The sequence below is a fragment of the Alligator sinensis genome, unplaced genomic scaffold (assembly GCF_000455745.1).
Source record: "Alligator sinensis unplaced genomic scaffold, ASM45574v1 scaffold243_1, whole genome shotgun sequence".
Lineage (NCBI taxonomy): Eukaryota > Metazoa > Chordata > Crocodylia > Alligatoridae > Alligator > Alligator sinensis.
In genome coordinates, this window is record NW_005841841.1 from 4,146,077 (window position 1) to 4,172,695 (window position 26,619).

At 44.9% G+C, this 26,619-nt stretch overlaps 1 protein-coding gene across 2 annotated transcripts in view; it reads right to left on the minus strand.

Annotated features, from left to right (window-relative positions):
* Nucleotides 1–24,968, minus strand: part of SYTL5 (synaptotagmin like 5) — a 105,183-nt gene extending 80,215 nt beyond the window's left edge. The window contains exons 1-3 of one of the 2 annotated variants that reach the window (XM_025205192.1): nt 24,861–24,958; nt 22,530–22,592; nt 13,293–13,789 (exon numbers count right to left, since the gene is read on the minus strand). In XM_025205192.1, the coding sequence (XP_025060977.1) occupies nt 13,293–13,411 (119 nt within the window). In that variant the 5' untranslated portion in view covers nt 13,412–13,789; nt 22,530–22,592; nt 24,861–24,958. Of the gene's footprint in view, nt 1–13,292; nt 13,790–22,529; nt 22,593–24,860 lie in introns of both variants that reach the window. The other variant, XM_025205200.1, reaches the window with a different exon arrangement.
* Between the last annotated feature and the right edge of the window lie 1,651 nt (nt 24,969–26,619).

A 26,619-nucleotide genomic window follows, 5' to 3' on the forward strand; every position in this document is an offset into this window, starting at 1 on the left:
CCAAGACCCCCTGCCCCCACCCCTGCCAGTGCCCCTCACTCCCAAACAGCAGAACCCTGCCCCACCCCTTGCTGATGCCCCTCACTCCTGACCCACAGGCGCTGCACACCCATCCCATCTCCCATGCCCCCCACTCCTGACCCACACCCCTGCCCTCCCACGCCCTGCCCCCAACCTGCTGGTGCCCCTCACTTCTGACCCCCCCACCCTGCTGGTGTCCCTCACTTCCAACCCGCAGCCCCTGCTCCCCCAGCCCTGCTGCTGAAGTAGCTCCCACACTACATGCTCTCTCTCTCTCTCTCTCTCTACCTGGCTTGCTAGAGCCCGCACTGGGAACATGTGACCCCCGACAGCCAATCACCTTGCCTCCTGCTCCAAGCTGGAAGCAGCCAGCCAAGGATTGCGGAAAACCCAGACATTTTGCTCTTATTTTAAAAACCCACCCAGACGCAGCACAGAGGTCCAAAAAAAGAGGACATGTCTGGAAAACCTGGACATATGGTAACCCTATATACATTGCACAGGAAATGCTTTGCATTCCTTGTACCCAGTATCTTAAAAACAGAATTCAAGTAGTTAATAACCTTTCTAAATAGAGCATGAAAAGAAATATCAAGGAACATGCCCTCATAAAATATCAAAGCAGAAGACAGAAGTAGACTTAGCTTAAGAGGAAATTTGATAAATGACTATGAGGCCAAGGGCTAAGATCCTAGATAAATGGCCACGTCCTAAGTAATTCTACAAACATGAGATATTGTAAAACTATCTTTCAATATAATACTGACTGGGAAGCAGGAATTACAGTCTCAAAAGAAATAAGTTAGAGTCAGTGCTTGGTACTAGTCCACATAAACCTGGTAGAAGAGTTGAAACCAATTTAGAATGCCCATGCCTCCAACACATTCTTTATTACTTCCCTCTGTTTACTTCCTCAGAATTTGGGGTTCAAGGACTAAGGACAGAAGTTACACACAAACCGGTATAAGTGATCAGAAACTGGTTCAAATCTGTAACAGAAGAGAAGCTGAGAGCACATAAACCACTTTCAAAGTAGCTGAAACGAGTTTAAGATAAACCTGGATGGATATAGTATCACACTTAACTGATTTAGGTTAAACTGGTTTACTAAACTTCTGTCCCATAACCCCTCCAGATTCAAGTTAATTCGCAGTCCTTCAGCATAGCAGGATGCTTTGTACCTTCCCCACAAACCCCCCTCACAGCCTTGGCCCAAGCTGTCTGCTCCAGTCAAGCAGGGAGGCGTGCTCTAGTGTGCCCTGGCTTCTGGCTTGGGCCACTGCAAATGTGGCTGCATTTCTGGAATCAAAAGTGAATATCTGTTCATTTGTTTATTGGGTCAGTCTACGCAGCTTAGATTAACTTGCAAAGATTGAATCAATTCAGCCTCAGGCTTTTTGACTGCCTGTACTTAGCTAAGAAAAGTTGTTCCCAGGAATATGGCCTCCAAATTGTTCTAAAACCCTTGCAGTACTGAAAAGACCCGTACCATGGTATAATCAGATTTTTCTTGCTATCATACTCAGGTCACAGAGCATTTATTTATCCTACAACTTAGAAAAGAGGGGGAGATTGCTACACTTGGACACAGAGGGTGCATCCAGATCAGCAGGGACATTTGGTTCCCCAGAGACAAGTAGCTGCAGCACACCTTGTGCCACTGTTACTTGTCCCCAGGGAATGCCCATGCCCTGCGTGCTATAGGGCGCAGCAAGTCACCCTGGGTGGGGTAGGGGAGGCTGGGGCTAGCACTGGGCTGGCCCCAGCAACCTTACCTAGGATCATGGGGACCTCCCAGGGCTGCAGGAGCAGTGATCCTGCTGTGTTGAGCCTGGCCAAGAGCCACAGTGCAGCTCTGGGTGGCCTAGCTCCACTTTTGAGTGGTGTGTGCTGCCTGTGTGTGTGCGCTGCTCCACTTTTTTTCCCCCACAGGCTTTTTTTACCCCTATATCCAGGGGTCAAAAAAAAAAAAAAAACTTGCAGAAAAATAAAGCGGAGCAGTGCATGCACAGGCAACACTCCCTTGCAGCATGGAGAACATCTAAATGTGCGGTATGTGGCACCACAGACGTGTGCGCGTTCATCTGGACACGGCCAGAGGTCACGTCCACACATGCAGGCATGTGCGCTTGCAGCAGCTCAAACAGCAGCAGTAGAAATTTGTACTGGAGATTTCTACCTCAGCACACGTGCCTGAACATGCACTTTGGTGTGGGGCAAATTGTGCCACTTGGAGAAAACTGACCCTTCCCAGCTACTCCTGGATCTTCAGCCAATGGGAGCTAGAGGCTGGGGCCAGCACCTATGCTGGTCTCAGCAGTATTAAAAGCAGCCCTGGTGAGCAGCTCAAGGGTACTTGCCCTCAGGAGCTTCTGAGGCTGAGCCAGTTGGTATCTGGGGACACTAGCTGAAGCAGCCCTAACCTAGAGTGGCCCCTGTACCCTCTACCCACTGCAGCAGTATGGCAGTGCGGGGCTGCTACCTGGCTATGACCTGCTGCCACCTGAGCCAGCATCCACTGCTGTGGACCTGTGGCCCTATGGCTGCGTACCTGCCAGAGCCAGACAGGAACCACACAGCTGCCTGGGCTCTGGTATGGGCACTGCAGCAGAGCTGCCTGCACCTCTGGGCCAGCTTCCAGTGGCTACACAGTTGACCTTTGGCTGTGTGACAGGGGGCCATCCCTGGGCCTGTCCAATGTTGGTCTGACCCTCTGTTTCTGAGCTAACCACCCATGTTTCTCTCCTACCACGCCTTGATGGAACAATGATTCTGATGCTTTTCAGGCAGGAGGCTGCCCATTTACTACCCCGACACCAGGGGTCACTAACCACCACTCCAAACCTCCCCTACACGGTGGCCCATGCATCGCAGATGGTATGTAAAGACTAGCACTTTTAATTCTGATTTGGCCTTGAGTGGCCTCAGGCTTGCTGCCACCCTGTCTCTGCACTCTCTCTGGCACTGGGATCGCTGCCACCCTGTCTCTGTGCCCTCTCTGGCACTAGGGCTCTACACTGTAGTCTGCCCCACTATGAGGGCTCCTCCTCCCCAGTAGCCTCAGCCCAGTCTACCTGTTAAAATAACAACAACATAAATATAAGCCCCTGGGCTATAACATAATACCAGTCATGCAAGCCACACCCTGCCTCTTTAAAACCCCAAACTGCTCCTTGAGTATTGAGTGTCTCCCAGCCCTGGCTACCTTGTCAACTCCTGGAACCTCATTAGCCCTGTAAACAGTCTATCTGGCAGCCACCATGGTCCTGGGTAGCTCTTCTCTGCAGGAGCTCCTTCCCCTGGCAGCTTGCCAGAGAACGAACTCCTGCCAGCCTCAGTTTATATGTGCCCAAAGCCCTATCTCCTTCCAGTCAACTTTTAACCCCTACCCTCCTGGTACTTGGTGTTCCTAAAGACTTTGGTCTTAAAGTCCAAATCTTAGCCTCCTAGGGCTAGGATTCCCTGTTACAGGGCAGCACTGCTGTTATGTCTTCTGGTGTCCCTGCTCTGCCATCTGGGCAGCTATTGCACAAAAGATGTGCTCCTTGTAGTGGCCTGCTTCAAACTGTCAAAGTGTGTCCTCCTGGCCCCAAATGGCCAGGGGAGCCACCTTGTCTGGCCCCCAGCTGGGTCCCCAGTGCTGGCCCTAGGCAGCCTCCTCTGCCCAGGTCCCACCACTTGCCTCCCCAGCAGGGATCCTAGTGTTCCCTGTTGAAAAAATTGCAAATTCTCTGATAAAGCGCCTCCAAATTCTCTCATTAAAATTCCCAAAATCCGTGTTCTTCCACAATTAAAATGTAACGCCACTATATATATATATATATATATATATATATATAGAGAGAGAGAGAGAGAGAGAGAGAGAGAGAGAGATCAGTTCGTCAATGTTTTATTGATATATTTACAAATGTAAATTTGGAAGTCTACCGGGGCACTATTATGGCATGGCACTATTATGGGATGTATAGCATGGCAGGAGACGTGATTGTGTGATTATATGCATTAGATCCAATCACACCTTCACCTGCACATGTAGAGAAGGTTATAGGAACACAGCAAGTCACAGCCAGGAAACTAGATCCAGAGTTCCTTTAAAAAAAAAAAAAATGAAAAAAAAAAAAGAACAACAACGAGAGAGGATGGAAACAGCTCTGCCCTAGTTCTCCCCTCCCCATTTTAGAGTACTACTCTTAATGTACTTTCTTTAGAACTTTAGAATTCCTCCCAGGAGAGAATGAAACTGAAAAGAGAAGGAAAAAATAAAAAGCCCCTATTACATGGTACACAATTACAATACAGAACTTCTCGCTGAAGGAATTTTTTGAAACACCATAAATTATGTTAGCAGGTTGAAAACCTCTCTGGGCTACAAATGGTTGGCTTCTTACTATGTTTTGCTACGATCAATTTGACCCATTATAAGAGCAGTCGAATGAGTCTCTGTCACAACAGTTATTAATTAGTTTACAAATGGAGGATCCTTCATCTTTAAGCAGAATGGATAACAGCAGAAGCATCTGCTTTTCTGGTACTGGAGATGGTAACTATTTTTACATTTGAAGTTTCTTGTTTCAAACAGTAATGAATTAAATGAAGCAATTTTCTTGTCAGATGTGATAGCTGCCAAACAAGCAGCCCGCACTCCTCCCATGCACGTATGATGAGCAATATGCTATCGCATAAGATATATTTTCTTTAGATATATTTTCTTTAGAGAACAATCTATAAAGTCTTGCAAAAATGTGTACAATATACCTAATGCATGCAGTCCACAAATAATTTATGATAGTTATCCCTTTACAAAATCCTCCAAATACCCAATCAGCTGGACAGCCAATTTCCATACACAGTTTTCAAAATTATTTTCAGCTTTTTTCAAAGTATTTGCCAAGAGTAACCACAGGGTGGTATCAGAGATAGAAATTTCTCCTATATTTAGGATGTGCTTATATTTTTTAATTGTAGTTATGGAGCTTTTATACTGACAAGGAGTTATACTATTTATCCAAAAAGACCAAACTATTCATATCCTTGATAATACAGCACCCAGGCTGGAGCAGTCCTAAAACGAACAAGGCTAGTTAAACTGCTTCTAGGAGGCAGAGGGGAAATTCGTGTATACAAGGAAAAACCAACAAAGCAATACATTGTGAAATAAAAAGAATCACTTTTTTGTTTTCTGTGTTCATCAATTATTCCATTCTTCTTCTTTTCTTATTTTACATAAGGATTCAGGACTTTAAAGGTTAAAAAGAAGTTTTGCATTTAAAAACTCCATGGGATTTAAAAACTCAATTGTAGTGCAACAAAGTACTAAGATGCATGCAGGTTGTGCAAATATTGGTTTTAGGTCAATGGTTCTGCATCAGCAATAAGTTGAAGTGATTTTTCTAAATGCAGAAAGTTACTTGTAGACAATTTTCGTAAGACAGTGCACTCAGAGATGGGGCTGAGCACCACAATGACCAAGCCATACACACCAAGTAGATGGAGCTCACATTTGGAACAGAAACAATCCAGAAAAGAATATTCAGAGTACATTTTTACTTCCCTATTTCATTGCAAAAATCTTTTGATATACAACTGAAATAAGCTAATAAAATGTGATAATAAAATAATACAATAAAAGATAATAAAAATAACAATAATAATAAAAAGACTGTGGCTCTACTATTCCACAGGAATGTTTTTAAAGTCTGGAAGAGAAACAGCAAATAAAACAATAAAACAAAAGTGTTTAAGGACAAGAAACAGAAACAAAAACTCCTTATATTTTAGGGTTGGCCTTGAATTATATAAAGACTGGAAACATGCTCCTCTCTTTAAACTACACCTTCCTCCCAAACCTGTATTCATTTTTTTATCTCCTCTGACTTTGTGTAACTTGATGTATTTCTTTACTTCTGAATGCTAAAAACTAGAGTGGTCATATGATAAAGTGATGTTAAAAATATTTTATGCCAAGATTTTCTTTAAAAACTAAGATTGTATTTACACATAAAATCCAATGTCTCCTTTAATTCTTTATTCTATCAAAAAGATATTTCCAGTTACTTTATGTATATATTATGAGGCCAAGAAAATAAGTAGGGCCTTATATGGGATCAGCATTATTTATCAGAATTAACCAATTATAATAATACAGTGAAAAAAGCATTTTGTTCTCTTCTTTAGAATACTCCAGCACCAACATCTCCTTTTTAGACACAATGATCAGTATCCAGAAGGGTCAAATACAGACCACAGTATATAAGAAACCCACAGACCAACATACATATCTGCACAGAACCAGCAATCACCCTAAACACACCAAAAAAGCTGTGATATACAGCCAAGCCCTCAGATACCACCGCATTTGTACCGAAGAGAACACCCGGGATTGCCACCTCACCAATCTTAAAAAGGCTTTCACCCAGCCAGAACACTCCTGCAGAGAGGTAGATTGCATGTTTGAAAGAGCCACCTGGATACCACGTGACGAACTGCTGCAGTTACAGAAGAAAAACATCCACAAATCGCACACCGCTGGTTATGACGTATTACCCCTCCCTTGAACCTGTACGGAAAATCCTCAAAAAATTGCAACCCATACTAGACAGACACCCTATTCTTAAAAAGATCTTCCCAGAGCCACCCATCCTAGTCTTCAAACAAGCACCGAACCTCGCCAACCTCATCACCAGAAGCAAACTTCCTCAAGCCCAGAACACACCAAAAGGATCCAGACCGTGCCAGGACAAGAAATGCAAAACCTGCCAACACATCTCCACCACCCCCACTATTACTACACCCCACAACAGAGCCATCAGCATCCCTGGATCTTACAGCTGCACCTCCAGACAGAAATACCCAATTACCGGTGGGGGCACATTTCTCACAGGAGGGCCACTCTCTCTCCAATCTCTCAGTCCTGATCCTCAAGGGAAACTTACACAACACTTCCCAGAGATGAGCCTATGAGCTCCATTTTAGCAACCTCCTGGATACTAGAGATCATGGACTAAACATAGACATTGGATTTTTGATGCATTATAATCTGCCTGGCAACTGACTCCCCAGCCCAGCCCAGCCCAGCCCCTGGCTTGTTTACTTTTCATTCCATCCAGGAAGAGCACACACCAACTGCTGCAGCTTCCTGAGCCTGACGAAGGGTTTTTGAACCCGAAAGCTTGCTTAACAACTATTCTCCAACCATTTGGGTTGGTCTAATAAAAGATATCAAATTCACCCAAGGAACCTTGTCTGCCTATATCCTTAGACCAACACGGCTACAACCTAAACCCCTGGACTAAACATAGACACTGGATTTTTGATACATTACAATCTGCCTGGCAACTGACTCCCCAGCCCAGCCCAGCCCAGCCCCTGGCTTGTTTACTTTTCATTCCATCCAGGAAGAGCACACACCGACTGCTGCAGCTTCCTTAGCCTGACGAAGGGTTTTTGGACCCAAAAGCTTGCTTAATAACTATTCTCCAACTATTCGGGCTGGTCTAATAAAAGATATCAAATTCACCCAAAGAACCTTGTCTGCCTTTTGTTCTCTTCTGCATTTTCCTGTTATGTGCATGATATTATCTGGCTGAGTAAAAATATCCCAGCACTCCAAACTGAAGTAGTAGTATTCACTTAATTACATGCTTTTAACGTATTAACGTTTCAGCTGCAAGCACATGATGTAGGAGTAACATTAATATACAAATATCAGTCCTCTTATTAGCTTGATAGTTCTACATGCTGGCAGTTCTTGTGTTTCTCTGTTCTCTCCGTTTTTGCCTTGAGGGGGAATGTCCTTTGTAAGGCTTCTATAAATTCTGGATGTTAATAGGAATGGAAAGCAAACAAATGTCAGGACAAGCTTCTTGAGGGAGAAAAGATACTCTGCAAAGGTAGTGTCTTTCCAGAACAGAAAATAAATCTGAGGAACAAATCTCTATTCTTCTGTGGAATGCTTCAGTAAGATATGCAACAGATTGTACCAACTGGAATTCCAAACACTAAATATGTTCTTGAAAAGTCTGTTTTTGAGCTAAAGATAAAAAGATATTCCCGCCATGGATATGTTGTAGGGCTGTGCAAAGCTTCGGTCCCCGATTCAATTCAGTGGAGATTCGGCCTGATTCTGTGGCTGAATCTCTGACTCCAAATCGAATCAGGAGACCTTTTAATCTCTCCAAATCAAATCAGAACCCTCCGAATCGATTCGGAGAGATTCAACAATTTGGACATAGGCACAGCTTTAAATGTTTTTTCCTCAAGGCACCAGATAGCTCACAAGTGCTGCAATGCTGGGGTGGATGTAGCATCCCACAGGAGCATGGGGGGCTCCCCAGCATGCTCGGCAGCAGACCCAGAAGTGGACCAGAAGCATTTCTGGTCCACTTCTGGGTCCACCAGGGAGTGTGCTGGGACCGTCCCCCCTGCCCCCCACAGATCAGCAACTGGTGCCTCCTGGGTCGGTGGGGGGGCACCTGGGGTCCCCCCGTGGCCAATCCCCGAGCCAGGGGGGCACAGGGTCGGGGGGGCAGCAGACTCCCCAGGAAACCCGGAAGTGGACCGGAAATACTTCTGGGACGCTCCATCTGCCCCACCATTGCAATGTTCACGAGCCATGCCTGGTACCTCAAGGTATGCAGAAAAAAACATTTAAAGCTGTGTCTATGGCTGAATCACTGATTCTTTGAACCCCATGCGTCTCCTAGATGGGAAGCACACAGGGTTTAGATAATGCCACATGTCCCAGCCACATGTTCAATTTAAAGCATGATATAAACAAGCCACAAAGTTATTCCACATTATATGTATTATGTCATTATATGTGGAATAACTCTGTGGATTGTTTACTGCATTATAATGCCTTAAAATGTAGATGCACACATGTCCAGTTAATATTAAAGGAACAACTAATTTACTAATCATGTCTTAAATGTAATGGGAATCAGGGACCTTAAAGTCTCATTGTAGAGATAAGCAACACAGATCATTCCTTGCTGATGCCTCATATGGCATATACACATACTCTCTCTGCCCCTTGTTTACTCTGAATGATCACAGAAAATACACCCTCCTTCCCAGAGAATCCCAGAATAAATTCATTAAATATTTCTGTCTATATGGAGTAAATTCAGACAGATTACCAAATTAGCCAATATTTCTTCAATAGTTCTAATCATCCAAATACAACAACCTTTGCCAAGCATTTTTATAAGTGCTCTCAGAGGTAGAGTTGAGAATTAAGTGCTCAGTGCAAATATGAACTCAGTAACATACTAAAAAATAAGCACTCTCTTTCTGCTGGATAATCATAACAAACCTATTTTCTGTTTTACTAAATTCAGTGCTAACACTTAAATAGCATCTTTGTATTCAAGGCACACGCACGCGCACACGTCTCAGATATTTTGTTACTTTGAGTATAACTGAACCTTTGACTGAATAAAAGAGGAACATTTGGATCTTAAAACTGGAATTAGCATCAGTCAGGGAAATTTATACACATTTTCCAAAGCAATATCAAATTTAATTATATCATAACTCTATCACATTTTAAATGTTTTACAAATTTATTAAACCAGTAATGGCAGCTGTCCAAGGAACGCTGTAATTCTAGAGGTCATTAATTCTAAGCATGCATTGGCATTGTGTTGCAGGTTAGCCTTGCATGAAATGATTAATACCATATTTACTTGACTATAAGATGAGGATTCCCCCCCTCCCCCCATCAGCACGGGGGAAAAAGCTCCTCATCTTACATCTGTCTACAAGGAAAGCTCATTAAATACATTATCTATCATTATATTGCTGCCAAAAACAGCACGTCCTCAGTAATGGAAACCAATTATGAAGTTGATTAAATGGAGCCCACACTGAGCATGACTACAAAATACATTGTCCGTATTAGACAAGCATACTGACTTTTTTTTTTTTAATTGCGTCTTGGGCCAAATCAGTTCTGAATTATATTGACTGAGCAAAAGTCAATTGTTCAAGTTTGTGTAGCAAATAACTTATCACAAGGATAACCTGTCTGAATAGGGTATATGGTAGATTTAATGGAGAATCCTAGATTTTCATGGTTTCCACAATATCCACAAAACTGTAAATTAAGTAGGTCCCTAATCATGCAAGTAGGTACTATATATAAGTAGGTACAAAAGTGCTGCTTAGAAATGTGCTTATGAAGTACCTGTGATAAAACTTGCAGCAGTTTCAAAAAAGGTAAAATACATGCATTCTGTATGAAATAAATTACTATATACTGTACATGTGTCAAAGTTAGTCTTCTCAAATTTTGGTACTGGGAGTGACCATAAACTCCATTCAACTGGAGGACCTTGTGGCAACATGGCAGGGTTACTTCTAGCAGGGTAGCTCCTATAAAATACCACAATGTTGCAACCCCCGGAGAAAGGGGAGTATAGGGCACCTCAAAGCCCTGGCCCCACACTGCCTTGTGGGTACTCCTTGGTTGAGGAAAGACTAAGGGACATCACCCTGACAGAAACATGCCCTTGCTGAGGCGTTAGGCAGTCAGCAGTTCTTATCTATTACTCTCTGGCAGAAGCTACAACCATCAAAGCACTGAATGTCTGGACTCGCTCTGGCCTTTGGATTCTGTCTCAATGGTCTAACGGGTGGGGGTAGGTCTTGGGCAGCCTCCAATCCTTTATACTCTTGCCTATGTGGGTATACCAAAGGTCTTCAAAGGGCTTGGTGTGATGGCCGTAGACCTCTTGCATGTATACCATGATACAGAGGATCAGTGGTTGCCTACTACTTTTCAAATTTTCCCTTTACTTCCCTGTACTCAGGGAGAGTAGGGTCTGACAGTAGTGAAGAGGGGGAATGGGGATGGACAGGGACTGGCAGGGGCTATAGGGGAATAAGCTAGATGTGAAAAGGGGGCCACCTGATCCCTCCAGATGTATTTTCCATGCTGTAACAGTGGGAGGGGGACAAATTCAAGGCAAACCTACAATCATTAGATTCTATATCTGTAAAGTTATAACAAATTAATTAATTTTCCATATATAGACTGTAATTATTTGGGGGGGCCATCTTATATTCAGTGTCATCTTCTATTAGAATAAATATGGTAAGTCAGCTTTAAAATAGAATGCCAACACAACACTAAAAAGTTCATTTATGTGCGTTAACAAAAAAGTATTAATGGCTGCTTGCAGACGTTAAAAAAAGACAAATCGGTGCTTTACTTTAAATTCTGCGTACTCTTCAGCACATGCCCAGAATAGGCAGCATGTTAGTTGGACCCGGTTTGCCTGATGTCTGCATAGATTGGGTGCTTTAGTGGGGCTTTTGGGGTGCTTTTATCTAATACCTGATTGAATCAGTTTCAGCCAAAAGTACCAAAAAGCCCCACTGAAGCGCTCAATCCCTACAGGTCCTGCAGAGGTGGGTCGTAGTTACATACTGCTTCTTCCGGTAAAGAGTGATTTTTCGTTTTTTAGGGGTTTTTTCAATGTTTGCAAGAAGCCAACATTTCCAAAGTCTATTTTATTCAGCATCATTCTATTCCTCAGTCTTACACCCTGTAGCTGTGCATACACCACAATTGAGCAGCTAAACAATTGGCACGCTCTACGAGCGATCGTGGTGCTTGGGCCAGGTGCCAGATGATTGGAAGGTAGCTAATGTGGTCCCCATCTTCAAGAAAGGGAAAAGGGAGGACCCGGGCAACTATAGGCCCGTCAGTCTTACCTCAATCCTGGGGAAACTCTTTGAGAAGATCATCAAGGAGCACATTTGTGACGGGCCGGCATCAGAAATGATGCTCAGGGGCAATCAGCATGGATTTATTAGGGGGAGATCATGTCAGACCAACCTGATTGCCTTTTATGATCAGGTCACAAAGGCCATGGACGCAGGTGTCGCGGTGGATGTAGTCTTTCTGGACTTCAGTAAGGCCTTTGACACCGTCTCTCACCCCATCCTAATTAATAAACTAGGCGACTGTGGCATAGATGCCTTCACAGTCAGATGGATTGCAGATTGGCTGAAGGGTCGCACTCAGAGGGTGGTGGTGGATGGATCATACTCGACTTGGGGGGAGGTGGGTAGTGGAGTCCCCCAGGGCTCGGTCCTGGGGCCTGCGCTGTTCAATTTCTTCATCAGCGATCTTGATGTTGGGGTGGAAAGCAACCTGTTTAAATTCGCTGATGACACCAAAATTTGGGGGGAGGTGAGCACGCTAGCAGGGAGAGAGAGATTGCAGAAGGATCTGGATAGGTTACAGGGGTGGGCAAACAGGAACAGGATGTGTTTCAATACGGACAAGTGCAGGGTGCTGCACTTGGGTAGTAGGAACCAGCAGCACACTTATACGATGGGGAACTCCCTACTTGAGAGCACGGAGGCGGAAAGGGATCTTGGTGTCATTATTGACTCCAAGATGAACATGGGCCGACAATGCGAGGTCATGGTTGGCAGGGCTAACCGGACCTTGTCGTGCATCCACAGGTGCATCTCGAGTAGAGCCAGGGAGGTGATCCTCCCCCTCTATGCGACGCTGGTCAGGCCGCAGCTGGAGTATTGTGTCCAGTTCTGTGCGCCCCATTTCAGGAGGGATGTGGACAACATGGAGAGGGTCCAGAGGAGGGCCACCCGCATGATCCGGGGACAACAGGGCAGACCCTACAGGGAGAGACTGCGGGACCTGAACCTATTCAGCCTCCACAAGAGAAGGCTGAGGGGGGACCTGGTGACAGTCTATAAACTCACTAGGGGGAACCAGAAGGGTTTGGGGGAGACGCTGTTTCCCCTAGCCCCCGCTGGCATAACAAGGAGTAATGGGCACAAGTTGATGGAGAGGAGGTACAGATTGGACATCCGAAAAAATTACTTCACAGTTAGGATGGCTAGGAGCTGGAACCAACTTCCAAGGGAGGTGGTGCTGGCCCCTACCCTGGGGGTCTTTAAGAAGAGGCTGGATGCCTACCTGGCTGGACTCATTTGAGTCCCGTTTTTGTTTTTAGGGTTTTTTGTTGTTCTCCCGCCCTGGCGGGGGGGCGGGCTAGAAGATCTATTAGGTCCCTTCCGACCCTAAAACTATGAAACTATGAAACAAATGTTAGTATTTTCCTCCTACTTCCTTGTATTTAACTAGATGAGCAACAGCACTGATGTCACTCCTGAAATTCAAGGCTCCAACCTGAGGCAGGAAACCCTTGTGTTGGCACTTATCAGCAACGTCTTAAGAACACTTTAACCAACAGAAAAAAATTAAAAATAATTAAAGAGCTTTACACAGTTACCTTATCCTTTTATCCTCAACTCTTTTCAGATACTCGTCTCTCTTCAATACGCCCATTATCATCTCCCTCTCATGCTCCAGCAAAAATGATAAATTGATGATCTCCAAGTTTTTGGACATGATTCTTCAATGGTTTTTGTTGTTTTTTTTTTTTAAATAGTTGAGTTTTCTAAACAATAAAATGTTTTGCTGTAAGTTCAAAGGCACATTTGTGACAAAGGTCCCAGATTTACAAAGTCAACTGATATCCTGACAGGAAGATCTCCATTAAATTAACCGGAGGTCAAAAGCATGTAGCTAAGTTGTCCAGCTATATGAGAGAGAAAAATTTCTGTTGCGTTCTCTTTAAGAAATTCAGGTTGTCTATTGCATTTTTGCTGGTATTCTTTGACATGCTGCAGGCCTCTGGACCACATTCACAGGTCGTGTGGGATTTAACCTTTTTATACAACTATATTCTGAATCCACATAAGAGCTGCATATTTAGATTCAAACTCTCTGAAAAAAAGAAAAAAAGAGAAAGTATTAACATTATTCAGGACTTCTGTAAAAAGGCTAAATGAAATAATGGTTCAAGAGCTATGAGAGAATTGAAGTATAGTCACTTGCAAACTATCAAACTGCTCCATGGGTCATCCACAGGCAGTACATTCTCTTTGTTACTATTCATTTATCTTCAGACCTATGAAGAACAAGCTCCTGTGTAGGCTCCCTTGTGTAACTCCGTTTGCAACTACTCTCCTGTTGTGGAAGTTTTCATTTTGCTATCCTCCTTCAGAGTGTGCTTTTTTATTATATTAGGTATACTGTAGCACATGAATTAACTGATTTCAGTCAGATTATTTGCAAAAAAAGTACCTAACAAGAGGAAGATTGAAAGAAACAGTCACCAAGGAGACATCTGCCTTTCCCGATAAATCAAAGCTACAAAAATCCTTTATATCCATCTGCAGGTACTAAAAACACAGGAACACTTCAGTTTGCATCATGTGGGGCATGACAAGATAAAACAACATTTTGCTGCTTTTTTATCCCAAAAGTTTCATCCATCATTGCGCTAAACTGAGCAAAAGTTTTAGCGAAAGAGGGTAAAGCTGATATAGGGTTTTATCTAAAAACAGAAACAAGTATTTTTACACATATGCATATAAATATACTACATTTATTTTCTCTCCCTCCCTCACACACACACCCCCACACACACACACTGCTTGTGTCGGGTAAGACTAAATCAACATTTACAAGTTTTGATGTTGGAAGAGGACAGATACAACTAAAACATGTGGCACTGATATAATGCTTGCTTCTTTCCTTCCTCATTCTTTCTTGCATAGTTACTTATGAAAGAAGGTCTTGCTTTTCCTGCATTTTAAAAATAAAGAAAAGGAAGGTTTTGATAATGATAAATGGCATAGAAATTTGAAGCAGGAAGAAATGGGAGTGGTACGGGCATTGATAGGCTCTGCTTGTGCATCCAGAGCAACGGCAGCCAGACACCAGTATCTTGAAGGGAACGGGAGGGGGTTTAATCCCCCCATTGCAGGCAGCAGCAGTGCAGGCACAGACATGGCATTGGCTCTGTCCCATGCTGAAGATCCCCTCAAGCAGGGCGTGCGTTGCAACACCTGGGCCAAGTCCCTTGGAGGAGCAGCAAGTGGCACCTGATGCCAATGCAGGTCTGGCCATGGAGAGGGGGGTGGGGGCAAGGGACGGGGGATGTGACCTGGATGCAGGTGCGGAGTGGGGTGGGAGGGAGCCGGGGCTAATCACGGACCCTGACTCACTGCTCCCTCCTGCTGTGGGAACGCAGTCCAGATTGGGGTGGAGCTAGGGGGTGGAGGTCAGCGCCTGCCGCCTCCCACCTCTAGCCCTGCATGGGGGCTGTGGTTTGCAGGTGGACTGCAGCTGGAGCACGGCTCCCCATTCCCCTCCCTCTCCCAGCAGCAGTGGCAAAGCAAACTACCTGTGGCGGGTGGAGATGAGGCATCCATCACTTGAGGCGGGCCCACTCGCTCTGCTGCCACTGCTGGGAGAGGGAGGGCTGCAGGGAGCTGCGCCCCAGCTACAGTCTGCCTGCAAACCATGGCCCCCATGTGGGGCTGGAGGTGGGAGATGGAGGGCGCTACACCCTAGGGCTGTCCTAGCCCAAGCTGGGCTGCTGCTGCAGCAGGAGGCAGTGCTAAGGCAGGCTCTGTGATTAGCCCTGGCTCCCCGCCGACCCACCTCCATGCCTACAGCCAGGTCACATTCCCCCTCTCCTACCCCCTCCACGCAGCCGAACCAGCATCAGCATTGGGTGCCACATACCACTCCTCCAAGGATCTCGGCCCATGTGCTGTGGCATGGGCCCTGCCTGAGGTGATCTTCAGCATAGGACAGAGCCAGCATCATATCAGTGCCCATGACACTCCCCGCTTGCCCTCAGGCTACTGGCATCTGGCCACTGCAGACCTGAGTGCACAAGCAGAGCCTACCGGTGACCATGCCTCACACCCCGACAACAATGGGGGGAGATTAAACCCCACTTTACCCTCAGGCTACTAGGGTCTAGCCATGCTCATGCTCCTGCTGCTGGAGCAGCAAGCGAGTGAGCAGGGATAGGGGAGCTGGGGACCCCTGGCAGGGGCTTTTTCCCTCCTCCCCCTCCACGCACACTCCATCTGGGGTCCTTGAAGGCCAGAGTGGGAATTTAAACCCCTCCCTAATCATACTCAGGCCTGTCAGGGTCTGGCCACACCCTCCCCCAACTCAATGTCTCTCCAGCTGAGGACTCGCTCTAGCACCCCCCAGCTTCTGGCCTAAGTCACTGCAGGCAGGTGGCTGCATTTCAAGAACGAAAAATGAATGTCTATTCACTTGCAAATCGGTTCAATCTACACAAGTTAGGCTAACCTGCAAAGATTGAATCAATTCAAGCTCTGGCTTTTTGAATGTCTGTACCTAGCCCCAAAGGAAAGGCCACTTTATGGAGTACACCAGAGCTCTCCAGCTGGTGGCCTGCAGACTACAAGTAGCCCACAAAGGATTCATTCGTGGTCCCTTGGGCTCCCACTGAGACACTACTGCCTCCCCATTACTCTGGCTGCAGTAGTAGACTGGTTCTTCAGACTTCCCTTCCTCCTTCAGATTCTTCTTCCTGCACCCACTCCAGGGGACAAGGCAGTGTGGAGCAGCCTGTGGTCCCAGGGGAGCCCATGGTCTGGGGCACCCATAAGACACCGTAAAGATGATGAGCCCATGGCTGGGGTGTCCATGTGCTCAGTGCAGTGCAAGGCATCCTCATGGCATACAGGGCCTGTGGCTCACACTGGTATAGCCTGTGTGTTGTGCAGCCCCCAGCCAGTTAGAAGCTTGCAAGTATGTTTCTTCTAGCTTAGTTAGGAGTAAAGGAAGAAAATGCCACACTTCAGGAGACTTGAGGAGAACCTTATTTTTACTAGCTTCTGTTACTACAGGGATTTCATCACAACCTCTATCCAGGAGTATCTCAAAAAAGAAGTCCCAGAGCTGTGCACAATGCCCTACACACACTTTTTTCACTTAAAGCAATTCATTTGTAACATTAAGACCACATTTTAAAGGATCAAAGTTCTGTAAAAAAAATAGGAATCTTCATAATACTTAACAATAATGAAAATAATATGATGTTCCTTTTTACAGGTGAAGAAAGCGGGGTAAAAGGTTAAGTGACAGGCTCAGGGTATATAGCATGCCAGTGGCTAAGTGAAAAATAGAACTCAGGACTATTGAATTTCTACCTCTATTTATCCCTTTTGAAACATGGAAAGCAAATATCTGAGCCACAGAACATTGCGACAGGTCTAGGTCCCAGGGGCAGTGAAGATGCCCCCTGGGGGTCACACAATTCCAGCCCCTGTTCCAACTCTATAGTGGTCCTCACCTCCTCTACTTGTCTGCCACACCTTGGATATTATTACGGGTACACCATATAAAGATTTTTTGGGTCGATACTGATGGCTGATTATAAATGAGCCATATTGACTAATACTGATCCGATTGCTGATATGCAGCCCGGCAGCTTTAAGAGCAGTCTCGGGCTAGTAAGTCTGTTGGGGGAAGGGGTGGAGGAAAGGGACATTGGGGCGGGGTAGATCAAGGCCCCCACAGTGAGGGAAGGAGCAGGGCTGGGGCAGGGGCAGACACTGCCCAGCAGGGGCAGGGCACAGGACAGAGCTACAAGCAGCTCATCTGGGGAGGCACGGGGAGGAGGGTGTGGCTTCCGCCACTGTGCACAACCCCAGGGGAGGCATGGGGGGCATGTGAACCCAAGCTGCACTTGGGGTGAGGTCGGGCTGCCGCTATAGGCTGGGGCCAGGGGTGGCACTGGGCTCCTCCTAGCAGGGAACTGGGCTGGGGCTGCGCTCAGAGCAGGTAAGGTTATGGGGGCTATGGCCAATTCTGGGGTGGCCACAGCTTACTCCACAGCCCTGCTCCCAGCACATCTCTGGCACGGCCCCCTTCCCAGGAACATCCTGGAGCCACCCCCAGCCCCAGCCTGCAACAGCAGCCTGCCCTCGCCCAGCACACGGATTTGGGGGGGGGAAATGTCCCCCATGCCTCCCCCAGGGGTGTGCGCAACAGTAGGAGCCAACCCCCCCTCCGTGCCCCCCCAGATGAGCTGTTCACCACTCCATCCTGCACCCTGACCCGGCTGTGCAATGCCTGCCCCTGCCCCAGCCCCACTGCTTCCTCCACTGTGGGGACCTCAATCTGTCCCCCCACCCCCATGCCCCTCCTCCCCAACAGACTTACCAGCTAGATGCTGCTCTCCAAGCTGCCAGGCTGGCCATGTGCATGCTGCAGCTGGGCACATGCATGTGGCATTTATCAGTGACATTATCAGTCACATCAGCCAAAAAAAGCCTATTGCTGATAATGTTGATTTTCCTTATATCAGTGCCAATCTGATATGGACCAATGTATCAGTGTACCTCTAATTATTATTTATTAGGAAGGAGGCTGCCTGAGGGTCTTAGAGCGAGCCTACCATTGCTCATGTCTCAGGCTTCAGCCTTATTGCTGCACCCCACTAGGAGCTCTGGGACTTCCAAAACCACCCCTACGGTCCCGCCCAAACCTCTAGTACACTGAAACCAAACATCTAAGACAAGCTCTTCTGGCTATAACAAAACTCCTGCCCAACCCTGGGTCTTAATCAGCTGCTAGCCCCCAGCTTCCCTAGCTGTCTCTGGACCTACCACACTCCCAGTTTACTTCTGAGTTGCCGGCACCTCTGGAGAGCTCTTTCCTGCACAGCCTCCATGGCCAGACTTCCTGCCCTGGTTCTGGGGCTGCCTTATCTCTCTCCCAGGGCCCTTTGCCCTTCCATTCAGCTGGGTTGCTTACAGGTGCCTACTAATTAATCTCACTTGTTGGTCTCTATAGCAACCCAGTCCCAGCTGCACCCTGCCTGTCCTGGAGGGCTCCAGCCTAGGCTGTTTCCCTCATAAAGTGACAGAGCATCCCAGGCTGTCTGGCACAAGCATATGCTAAAAATAGAGCACTATCTAGATCAGGGGTTCCCAAACAGGGGTAAGCATACCCCTGGGGGTACACAAGACATCTCTGGGGGGTATGCCGGAGAAATTGTGTAAGGGCTGATTTAATTTTTATTATAATAATAATTGGCATTTAAGAGGTTAAATATAAAAAAAATATGCTGGTAGGGGTATGTAGGCAGCTGGTAAATCTGGAAGGGGGTACGCACTAAGAAAAAGTTTGGGAACCTCTGGTTTAGGTGGAAGATACCATAACTAACTAAAATGCATTGGTAGTATGAGTACCTCAATTAGCATTCCCATGTCTCCAGCCCCCAATTTTTTAAAATAATTATTTCTTAAAAGAAAAAAAAAAACCCACAAAGGCCTTAACTAAGCCTATTGCACTCTACAGAAAGAATCACAATGGAAGAAGAATAAATGCACTGATTGCACTATTATTCCTAGGACGACAGCTCACAGGTAATCATACAGTATTCCTACAAATGGCTGTAACACTTCTGCACAATGGGTATGGAGAATCTGGTTGAGAGAGATAATGTTGCACAGAAACTCTCTTGAAGCATTTCAGGCAGTGCTTTCACTTTATGACTGCCCCTCTCAGATTTTTTTCCAAGTGTTATTCTAAAGAATCTTGTATTCCTAGTGTATAAAAGGAAGAGCTAAAAAACAAAAACACTAGTAGCTAAGCATATTATTAGCATTCACTGGATTGTACTTTATTACCAATGTCTTAATCAAGCCTGACTTCTGTTCCAATACACACACACTTTTACTAAATATGAAAAAAAATTCTTTGCAAAGTGAGTGTCCCTTTACTGGAAACAATTAGATCTGGAAAGCCCAGTTAAATCATTCTAAATCTAATTTACAGTTTACAGACTGGTGAATAGAAACATATTAAATACTATATGCTCTATATCATGGAAAATTACTCTACATGATTCAAAAGAAAGTTACACATCAACACAGATGATGAGATCAAAGTTATATTAGACAGGATGGACAGTTGCTTAGACAGAGCGTAAACCCATAGGCTTCGATTAGAAGCCAACTACTGTTTGACAGGTCAGATTCTATCACACCACAGGAAAGTTATTCCTTTATGTAGTTTCTTATACCACAGCATCCTAGCTGGCTACTGTGAGAAACAATACAACAGACTAGTCAGAGCTCTGGTTTGATCCAACATAACAATGTTTTATGTTGCGAGTGACTACTTGCACCATAACTTTGTAAATTAACTGCATCTATACCGGGGTAGGCAAAATACAGCCCACAGGCCGGATCTGGCCCATAAGGCAATTCTATCCAGCCCATGGGGCCCCTAAAACATTTAGAAAATTAATATTTATCTGCTGTTGGTTCCTGTCCAAAATGACAGGAACCAAGGGCAGTAGGACCCAGGGGAAGCCTGGCAGGCTCCCACAACAGCAGGGCCCACTCAGCCCCATCCCCCTTGGCTGCTGTGAGCGGCTGCAGCAGGGAGGATCGGCCACGGGGTGGGCCAGGGGACACTTTTCCCTGCGCTTAGCACCAGCTTCATCCCTGCCAGTGAGCAGGGGGTTGGGGCTGTGCACTGCCCCCTGCCTGTACCGTGGGGCTGGGGGGCACTGAGAGTGAGTGGACAGGGAGCCAGCGGGAGCACGGGGCCCACACCAGTGTCCCAGGGCCAGTGCCAGCAGGGCCCAGAGCAGTGTGGCAGGAGCATGGGATCCCAACCAACAGGGGCTATATGGAGCCAGGTCAGCTCCCTCCGCTCCCTGCTGATGCAGCCCGGCTCCACAGATCCCTGCCAGCCTGTGCCCCGCTTTGGGCCCCACTGGTGCTGGCCCTGGGCCATTGGTCCCAAGACATTGGGACATTGGTCCCAAGATGGTGACCAGGGGGCAGGGCACCTGTCAAGGGGCAGGGCTGCCCATGCAGCCCTTGACAGCCTGCCAAATTGGGTAAGTGGCCCTCCTCCTGAAATCACTGCCCGCCCCTAATCTATACCCTGCATAAAAACCATTGTAGCTTTGTTTGTGGAGTCAATAGAAAATAAATAGATTTGCAATAACAAGCATAGTCTTAAATATTTACCTCATGGGCGGCTAAACATAATTAATGCATATTATACATATTTTTTAAAAGTTAATTTAAAGTTTATTTTTTAAGCAAAACCTACAATCATTGCAAAAAAGTAAAATTTCCACTCCTTGAAATTGCATTCTGAGTTTTTAAATCAAAATGGTCTAGGAAAAAAGCTTCCAGTCACTCATTCATGCAAACATTTCATTGATTTCAACAGCAGTTTTGCACATGTAACTACTGCAGGATTTGGTTCCTAAGATTATATTGCCAAGATTTTTACTGAAAAATTATTCTTATGCTCTAATTTTATGCTATGTTACAGTGCAGAGTGCAGCAAGACACACTCTATGGACCCAAGCTTCATCTAGTCTCTGCTTTTTTCATGTACTTCTCCACTGGCAGACAAGAGCAATGTGGAAAAATAGACTCCACAGAGAGGGAACCTCTTCTTAACAGCCTCCATTACCCAGGAAATCCCCCTCCCCCCCAATATTTTATTCTTCTTTGCATGGCTATTTAAGATTAGCAATAGTTCTTTGGCTGGAGAAATAATCTGAGAAAATTCTCAATTGAATAACCTGCTGTTGACAGAAAACTAAGCTATCTGAGTTTACCATGCCAGAAACCTATAATTCCACCGCATTCATTCCAACTATTACCAATTACATCATCATCACGCACAGAAAATCATCAACTACTTTATAATAACTAAAGAACAATCCCAGAAGACAGTATTTTTTAGCTCCCGTATATTTTGGGTCAGTAGTTTGGGGGTGACTGGGGCAGCAGCCCTGAGCACCCACTTGGGGGGCAGGGAAAGGGCACAAAAATAGAAGCTGCCGCAGCTATCACCTACTTGCATCACCGCTGGCAGCAGCCTGGCAACTATCCCTGGCCCATGCATGGCCACTCCTCAAGGCACAGAGCTGCCTTGTTATGCCTCTGCAGTGGACATTTCTGTTGTATGTTTGTTTAATGAACAGAATGATAGGAGGATCAACAGCAGCAGAACACAAAGCCACATTGCTAGTTAGCAGTGTAATACTACTTCTAGGAAAACACCACTTAATGCTTCCTCATTTTTAAGAGCTGCTGACATTGAATCATTAAGGACTAGGCCTGTGTTTCACATTTCGATAGAAATTCCAAATAGAAATAAGCCTCCAAAGCAGGGTTTGGTCCTCCTCCTCTTCCATTCCTTTGTTTCTACCTCTTGCACTAAAAAGCCAGGAGTCAACGAGTTAGTATCAGGTGACTCTCGATGAATCTCCGAGCCCACATGGATAAAATGGACGGTTTTTGGAAGCGATAGAAGGAAGATCTGAAATCTTGTGAGGTTTTATTAGGCAATCGTATGGCTGGTTTTTGGGGTGTGGTCCTGAATCACAAAGTGAGATACATGGAAGGATTCAGTGTGCCCCACAGAACAGGATTGTTTTTTCCCTACCTATTGTCCATTGTACAGAGGCTCTGTTTCATGGACCAGTATCCTAGGGTAGTACTGGTCTACCCTAGGATACTGAGGCACTAGAAGAAAGAAGGTAGAACCAGCAGGGTAATAGAACAGCCAACTAGGAAGCTATAAGCTCTCAATTTTTTTCCCCTAAAGAAGGCAGAGGGAAGAAATAACAGTTTTACCGATTAACCTTGGTGTGCTGAAAGGGCCACCTCCACTCCTACCACCTGTCCCTTCTGCAAGGAAGTAAGCACTGTAATAAAAAAAAAATGTTTTTTAAATTGGGCACCACTTGATTCACAAAAGTTATAGAAAGATGCCTCAAGTCTAATGCCAGGTGCGCCTTGAGTTTGAAAAGTTTGAGAACCGCTGAATTAGAGGAATTAAGTTTTAGCATAGTTTTCCAAAAAAATAAATAAATAAAATAATGGAAGCAACAAACTTGAATGTTTTAATATGGTGCCCATTGAGTTATGGAAAGATAGGCTGACAGGACTCAAATGTTGTTACAGAAGAAATCAGAGCATTTGATATGTGGATTCATGTTTTCTGGAACACAGGTTCTTCTGTTTTAAGGCTGTACTTGAAGGAGGATGTTTCAGTACAAACTCTTGGTAGTAATTAAAACTTCTTGCAAAGCAGCACCAATACTTAATGCAAAAACTTCAGTACATGCTACATGTTCTATATAGGTACAGCATGTGTCCACAGAGATCATCTGAGGAGAGGCAGTTGCTCATGCCCTATAAATAAAAAACAGCTCGCAAGTCTGATAAGGGCTTTTTTAAAAAGGCAGCACTAGAGCAGAGTGAATCTGCTCTTCCTGTTTGCTAGTTGTGCAGCTGTTATCTGTGTTTCTGTCTCCCAGTTTTACCAGCAGAATAACGAACAGAAATATAGCACATAGGAAACTGCAGCATATTGAGAGCTCTGAATGAAAACTAATGCTACAGGCAAAGGCATGAATGGGGTAATTTGTTGAAATCTTAGGCAAATTCTAAGTCAACCCAGGTGCTGCAAACCCCTGAATATGCCACTGTGCATATCCACATACATCAAAAGCCATCAGCAATCTCATCTGTATTCCAGCCTCTATTATGCAGAATCCCCCACATTTTGGGTAGCACACTCCCCGGATGCTAGCGAAATATAGGAATAGAATAGAGCAGGCCTATCCAAGTTTAAGCAGCTGGAAGCCGCCACCCCCCCCAGCCAAGGTACACCAATGGGGGCTGTGGACCCCACAGGCTGCACACCAGGCACATGCATAAGCAGGCACCCCTCACCCCTCTGCACTGCATCTAAGCACTCCCCCACCACTGCTCTGCACACACAGGAGCAGGCACACCTGCCCATTACCCCCATGCACAGCAGCCTGCATCACATTCAGCTCCCAAGCTCCCCCATGGCACCACACCACCCTGGTGCTCCAGGCTGCTGACTCACTCAGCACCCTCGGCTGCACTGCGCCCTGCCTAGTCTTGCCCTGCTTCGTGCTGCTAGTTCAGGTATAGAAGATAGCCAAGGGAGGGGGAGCCCCAAGACCCTAGCTGCTTTTGCAGCCACAGAAAGGTACAGCAGCAGCCAGGTGGGAACTGAGGGGCCACCTTTGGTCTGTAGACCACCAGTTGGACAGCCCTGGAATAAAGAATGGAGTTATAGGTTAGATTAGCTCTTCTCCGTTTTTCTGCTGCTACTATCAAACTGCTTGTTGCGGAGTACTATAGTACTCCACTTCCACACCACTGTGATTATTTAGGCAGGAGTCTGAGTTTGCAATGATTTTGTGATTCAGTGTCGCAGGCTGTATTTTTGTTGTGCACAATATCATAAACTCACGTGTCCAAATCTAACAGGCAGTGCCTGCACTTTAGCCAAGTCCACATTCCAAAAATATTGACGATACAATACCATCAATAAGTGGTGTTATTTTTCACATTTCTGTATTGGTCAAAGTCTTAGATTCAGTTATATCAGGAAAGTGCTGTTACTGGTATAGTTCTCCATTTTGTTTGGGGAAATAACATATCCTATATTGGAAAAGCACTCTTTGCCTATTTAAGGTCTGTCTACACCAGGAAGGTTTGCTAGTAAAGATAACCTTAGTAAAGCAAAGGCTTGTTTAGCCAATTTGGTTTATTAGGAAAGCATCAGGGATCTTTTTGACCTCCTCCCCTCCCTTATTATGGATTAATTTTTCATTATAATCTAACCTGGTATCTTTGACCCTACCATACTAAGTACCCCAATTCATGTGTGTGTGTTCTGGAAACTGTAGCAGTCTGTACACCTCAAATCTGTGCACTAAGAATAACAGAGAACTGAAGATGACATTAGTTATTTCCCTAAAAAGCATATCCTATCTATATCTACCCTTTTTAGGAAATCTGTTTCTTTCTCAGTCCATGTCAATATACAATCCTACGTATGAGAAAGGACTGTCACGGTCATTTCTAATAAATTCCAACAAAACATAAAGAGTAGACGTCATACAAAGAACTTTGATACATATAACTCTTACCTGGTTCAGAGTGTAACGGCTGGCTCACGTCTTTTTCTGTTCTAGCTATGCCATACAACATTCTTTAGCTAGAATAATATTCAGGAACTAGAAAAACCAGCCTCACTTCTTCCAACAATCTAGTTAAATATCTGAACAGTGTACACACCCAGTTGTGCAAAGTTATATTTAGCAGCAGGTACTGAAGCACCAGGAAATGCCAGTGGCACTAACCCATTGAGTGTTGAAAGGAACGAGAAGTAGCTCTTCCTTTAAGAACTCTGGCAAATTCTGAAATGAAATGGCAAAGTACCTGCCATTCAGAGAATAATTACTAACTTGTTTGAACAGAGCCTGTGCTAGTAGCATGCTAATTACTGATTGCAATTTCTAGTTGTTAGCTTATTACAAATTCACAATAATTATTCCTTCTTTTTCCAAGAGACTGAAAGTGAACTTTGAGTCCTCTAAACGTAGTGTAGAGAGGAAATCCAAAACTGATAAATAAACGAAAAAAAATCATGTACTAATCTGGCAATAACTGTCAGTAACATTATTTGAAATAGTTTTAAAAGCAACTACTGTCACATATTAACATTACAGTATTAGCATGAAAAAAGCTCATAAACAAACATGGAAGCATCTGATTTTTTTAAATAAGTTTTTCTACTAAATTTAGGCACAGCAAGTTGTATCAGCATGTTTCAGTTCACAATAATCAGAGATTCATATCATTGATAAATCATTTCATTGATTAAATAAGAGCAACAACTTGTAAGTCATTCTTTTAGGTCAGGAATAATGCCAGGTTTCTCGCACTCTCTTGGCAAAGATCTTTCCTTACCGAAAAAAAACTTACTCTTTCTCCAATCAGTGCCAAGTCCTCAGAGCTGAATTTATTACATAAGTATATGAACCTGTGCTAGAACCAAATGTTCTAACAGTAATAGTGAATGCTGGAAGAATTAAACACAGTATGCCAATGTTAATCAGTCCTAATAGCCATCTCATTTTAAAGTTGGAACTGACAGGCAGTAAGGTCAAGTGACATGCCCAACACCCATGTTAATGAGATGTGGGACTAGAATTTAGCTCTTGGTACCTAGCCAGCATTTCACTAGACTATATTGTACTCTATCAGAACCTGCTCAGGTGCTTAACTTTGAACTCTCATTACTCCAAGGTTTTCAAGGGTTCCACTAGAAACAGAAACACACACACACACACACACACACACACACACACACACACCAGTCCATTTTTTTTTATTTTCTAGTGAAAAATCCAGAAGTATCCAGTTCCAAAAATTTATCACACACCCATTTCACATGCATTTGACTCTGTTACTATTGGTTGACAGTGCTATTTAAGGAAAAATAGAATTTAGATGTCAGTCCCTGTTCCAATTACTGTTTATCAATTTTAAGATATACAGGACCAGAAAGACTATGCAAGACTGGGTCCTCAACATCTCCAGGAGTTAGGAGTGTTAGAGGTGGCACACAACCCCTTTATTAGCAAGTGTGTTCTATCAGACACTGAAGACAGTGCAGCAAAATCAAACACAAGTCCAGACTCATAGATGTCCCACTGAAATAAGCTACGCCTGACATAAGTTTGGCCTTTAAAAAAAAAATCAAACTGTAGTCTCAAGACTTATATACATAGCAGCCAGGTCTCACCAATCTGATTGCCTTCTATGAACAAGTGTCTGGTTCTGTGGATGTGGGGAGAATGGTGGATGTGGTATACCTTGATTTTAGCAAGGCTTTTGATACAG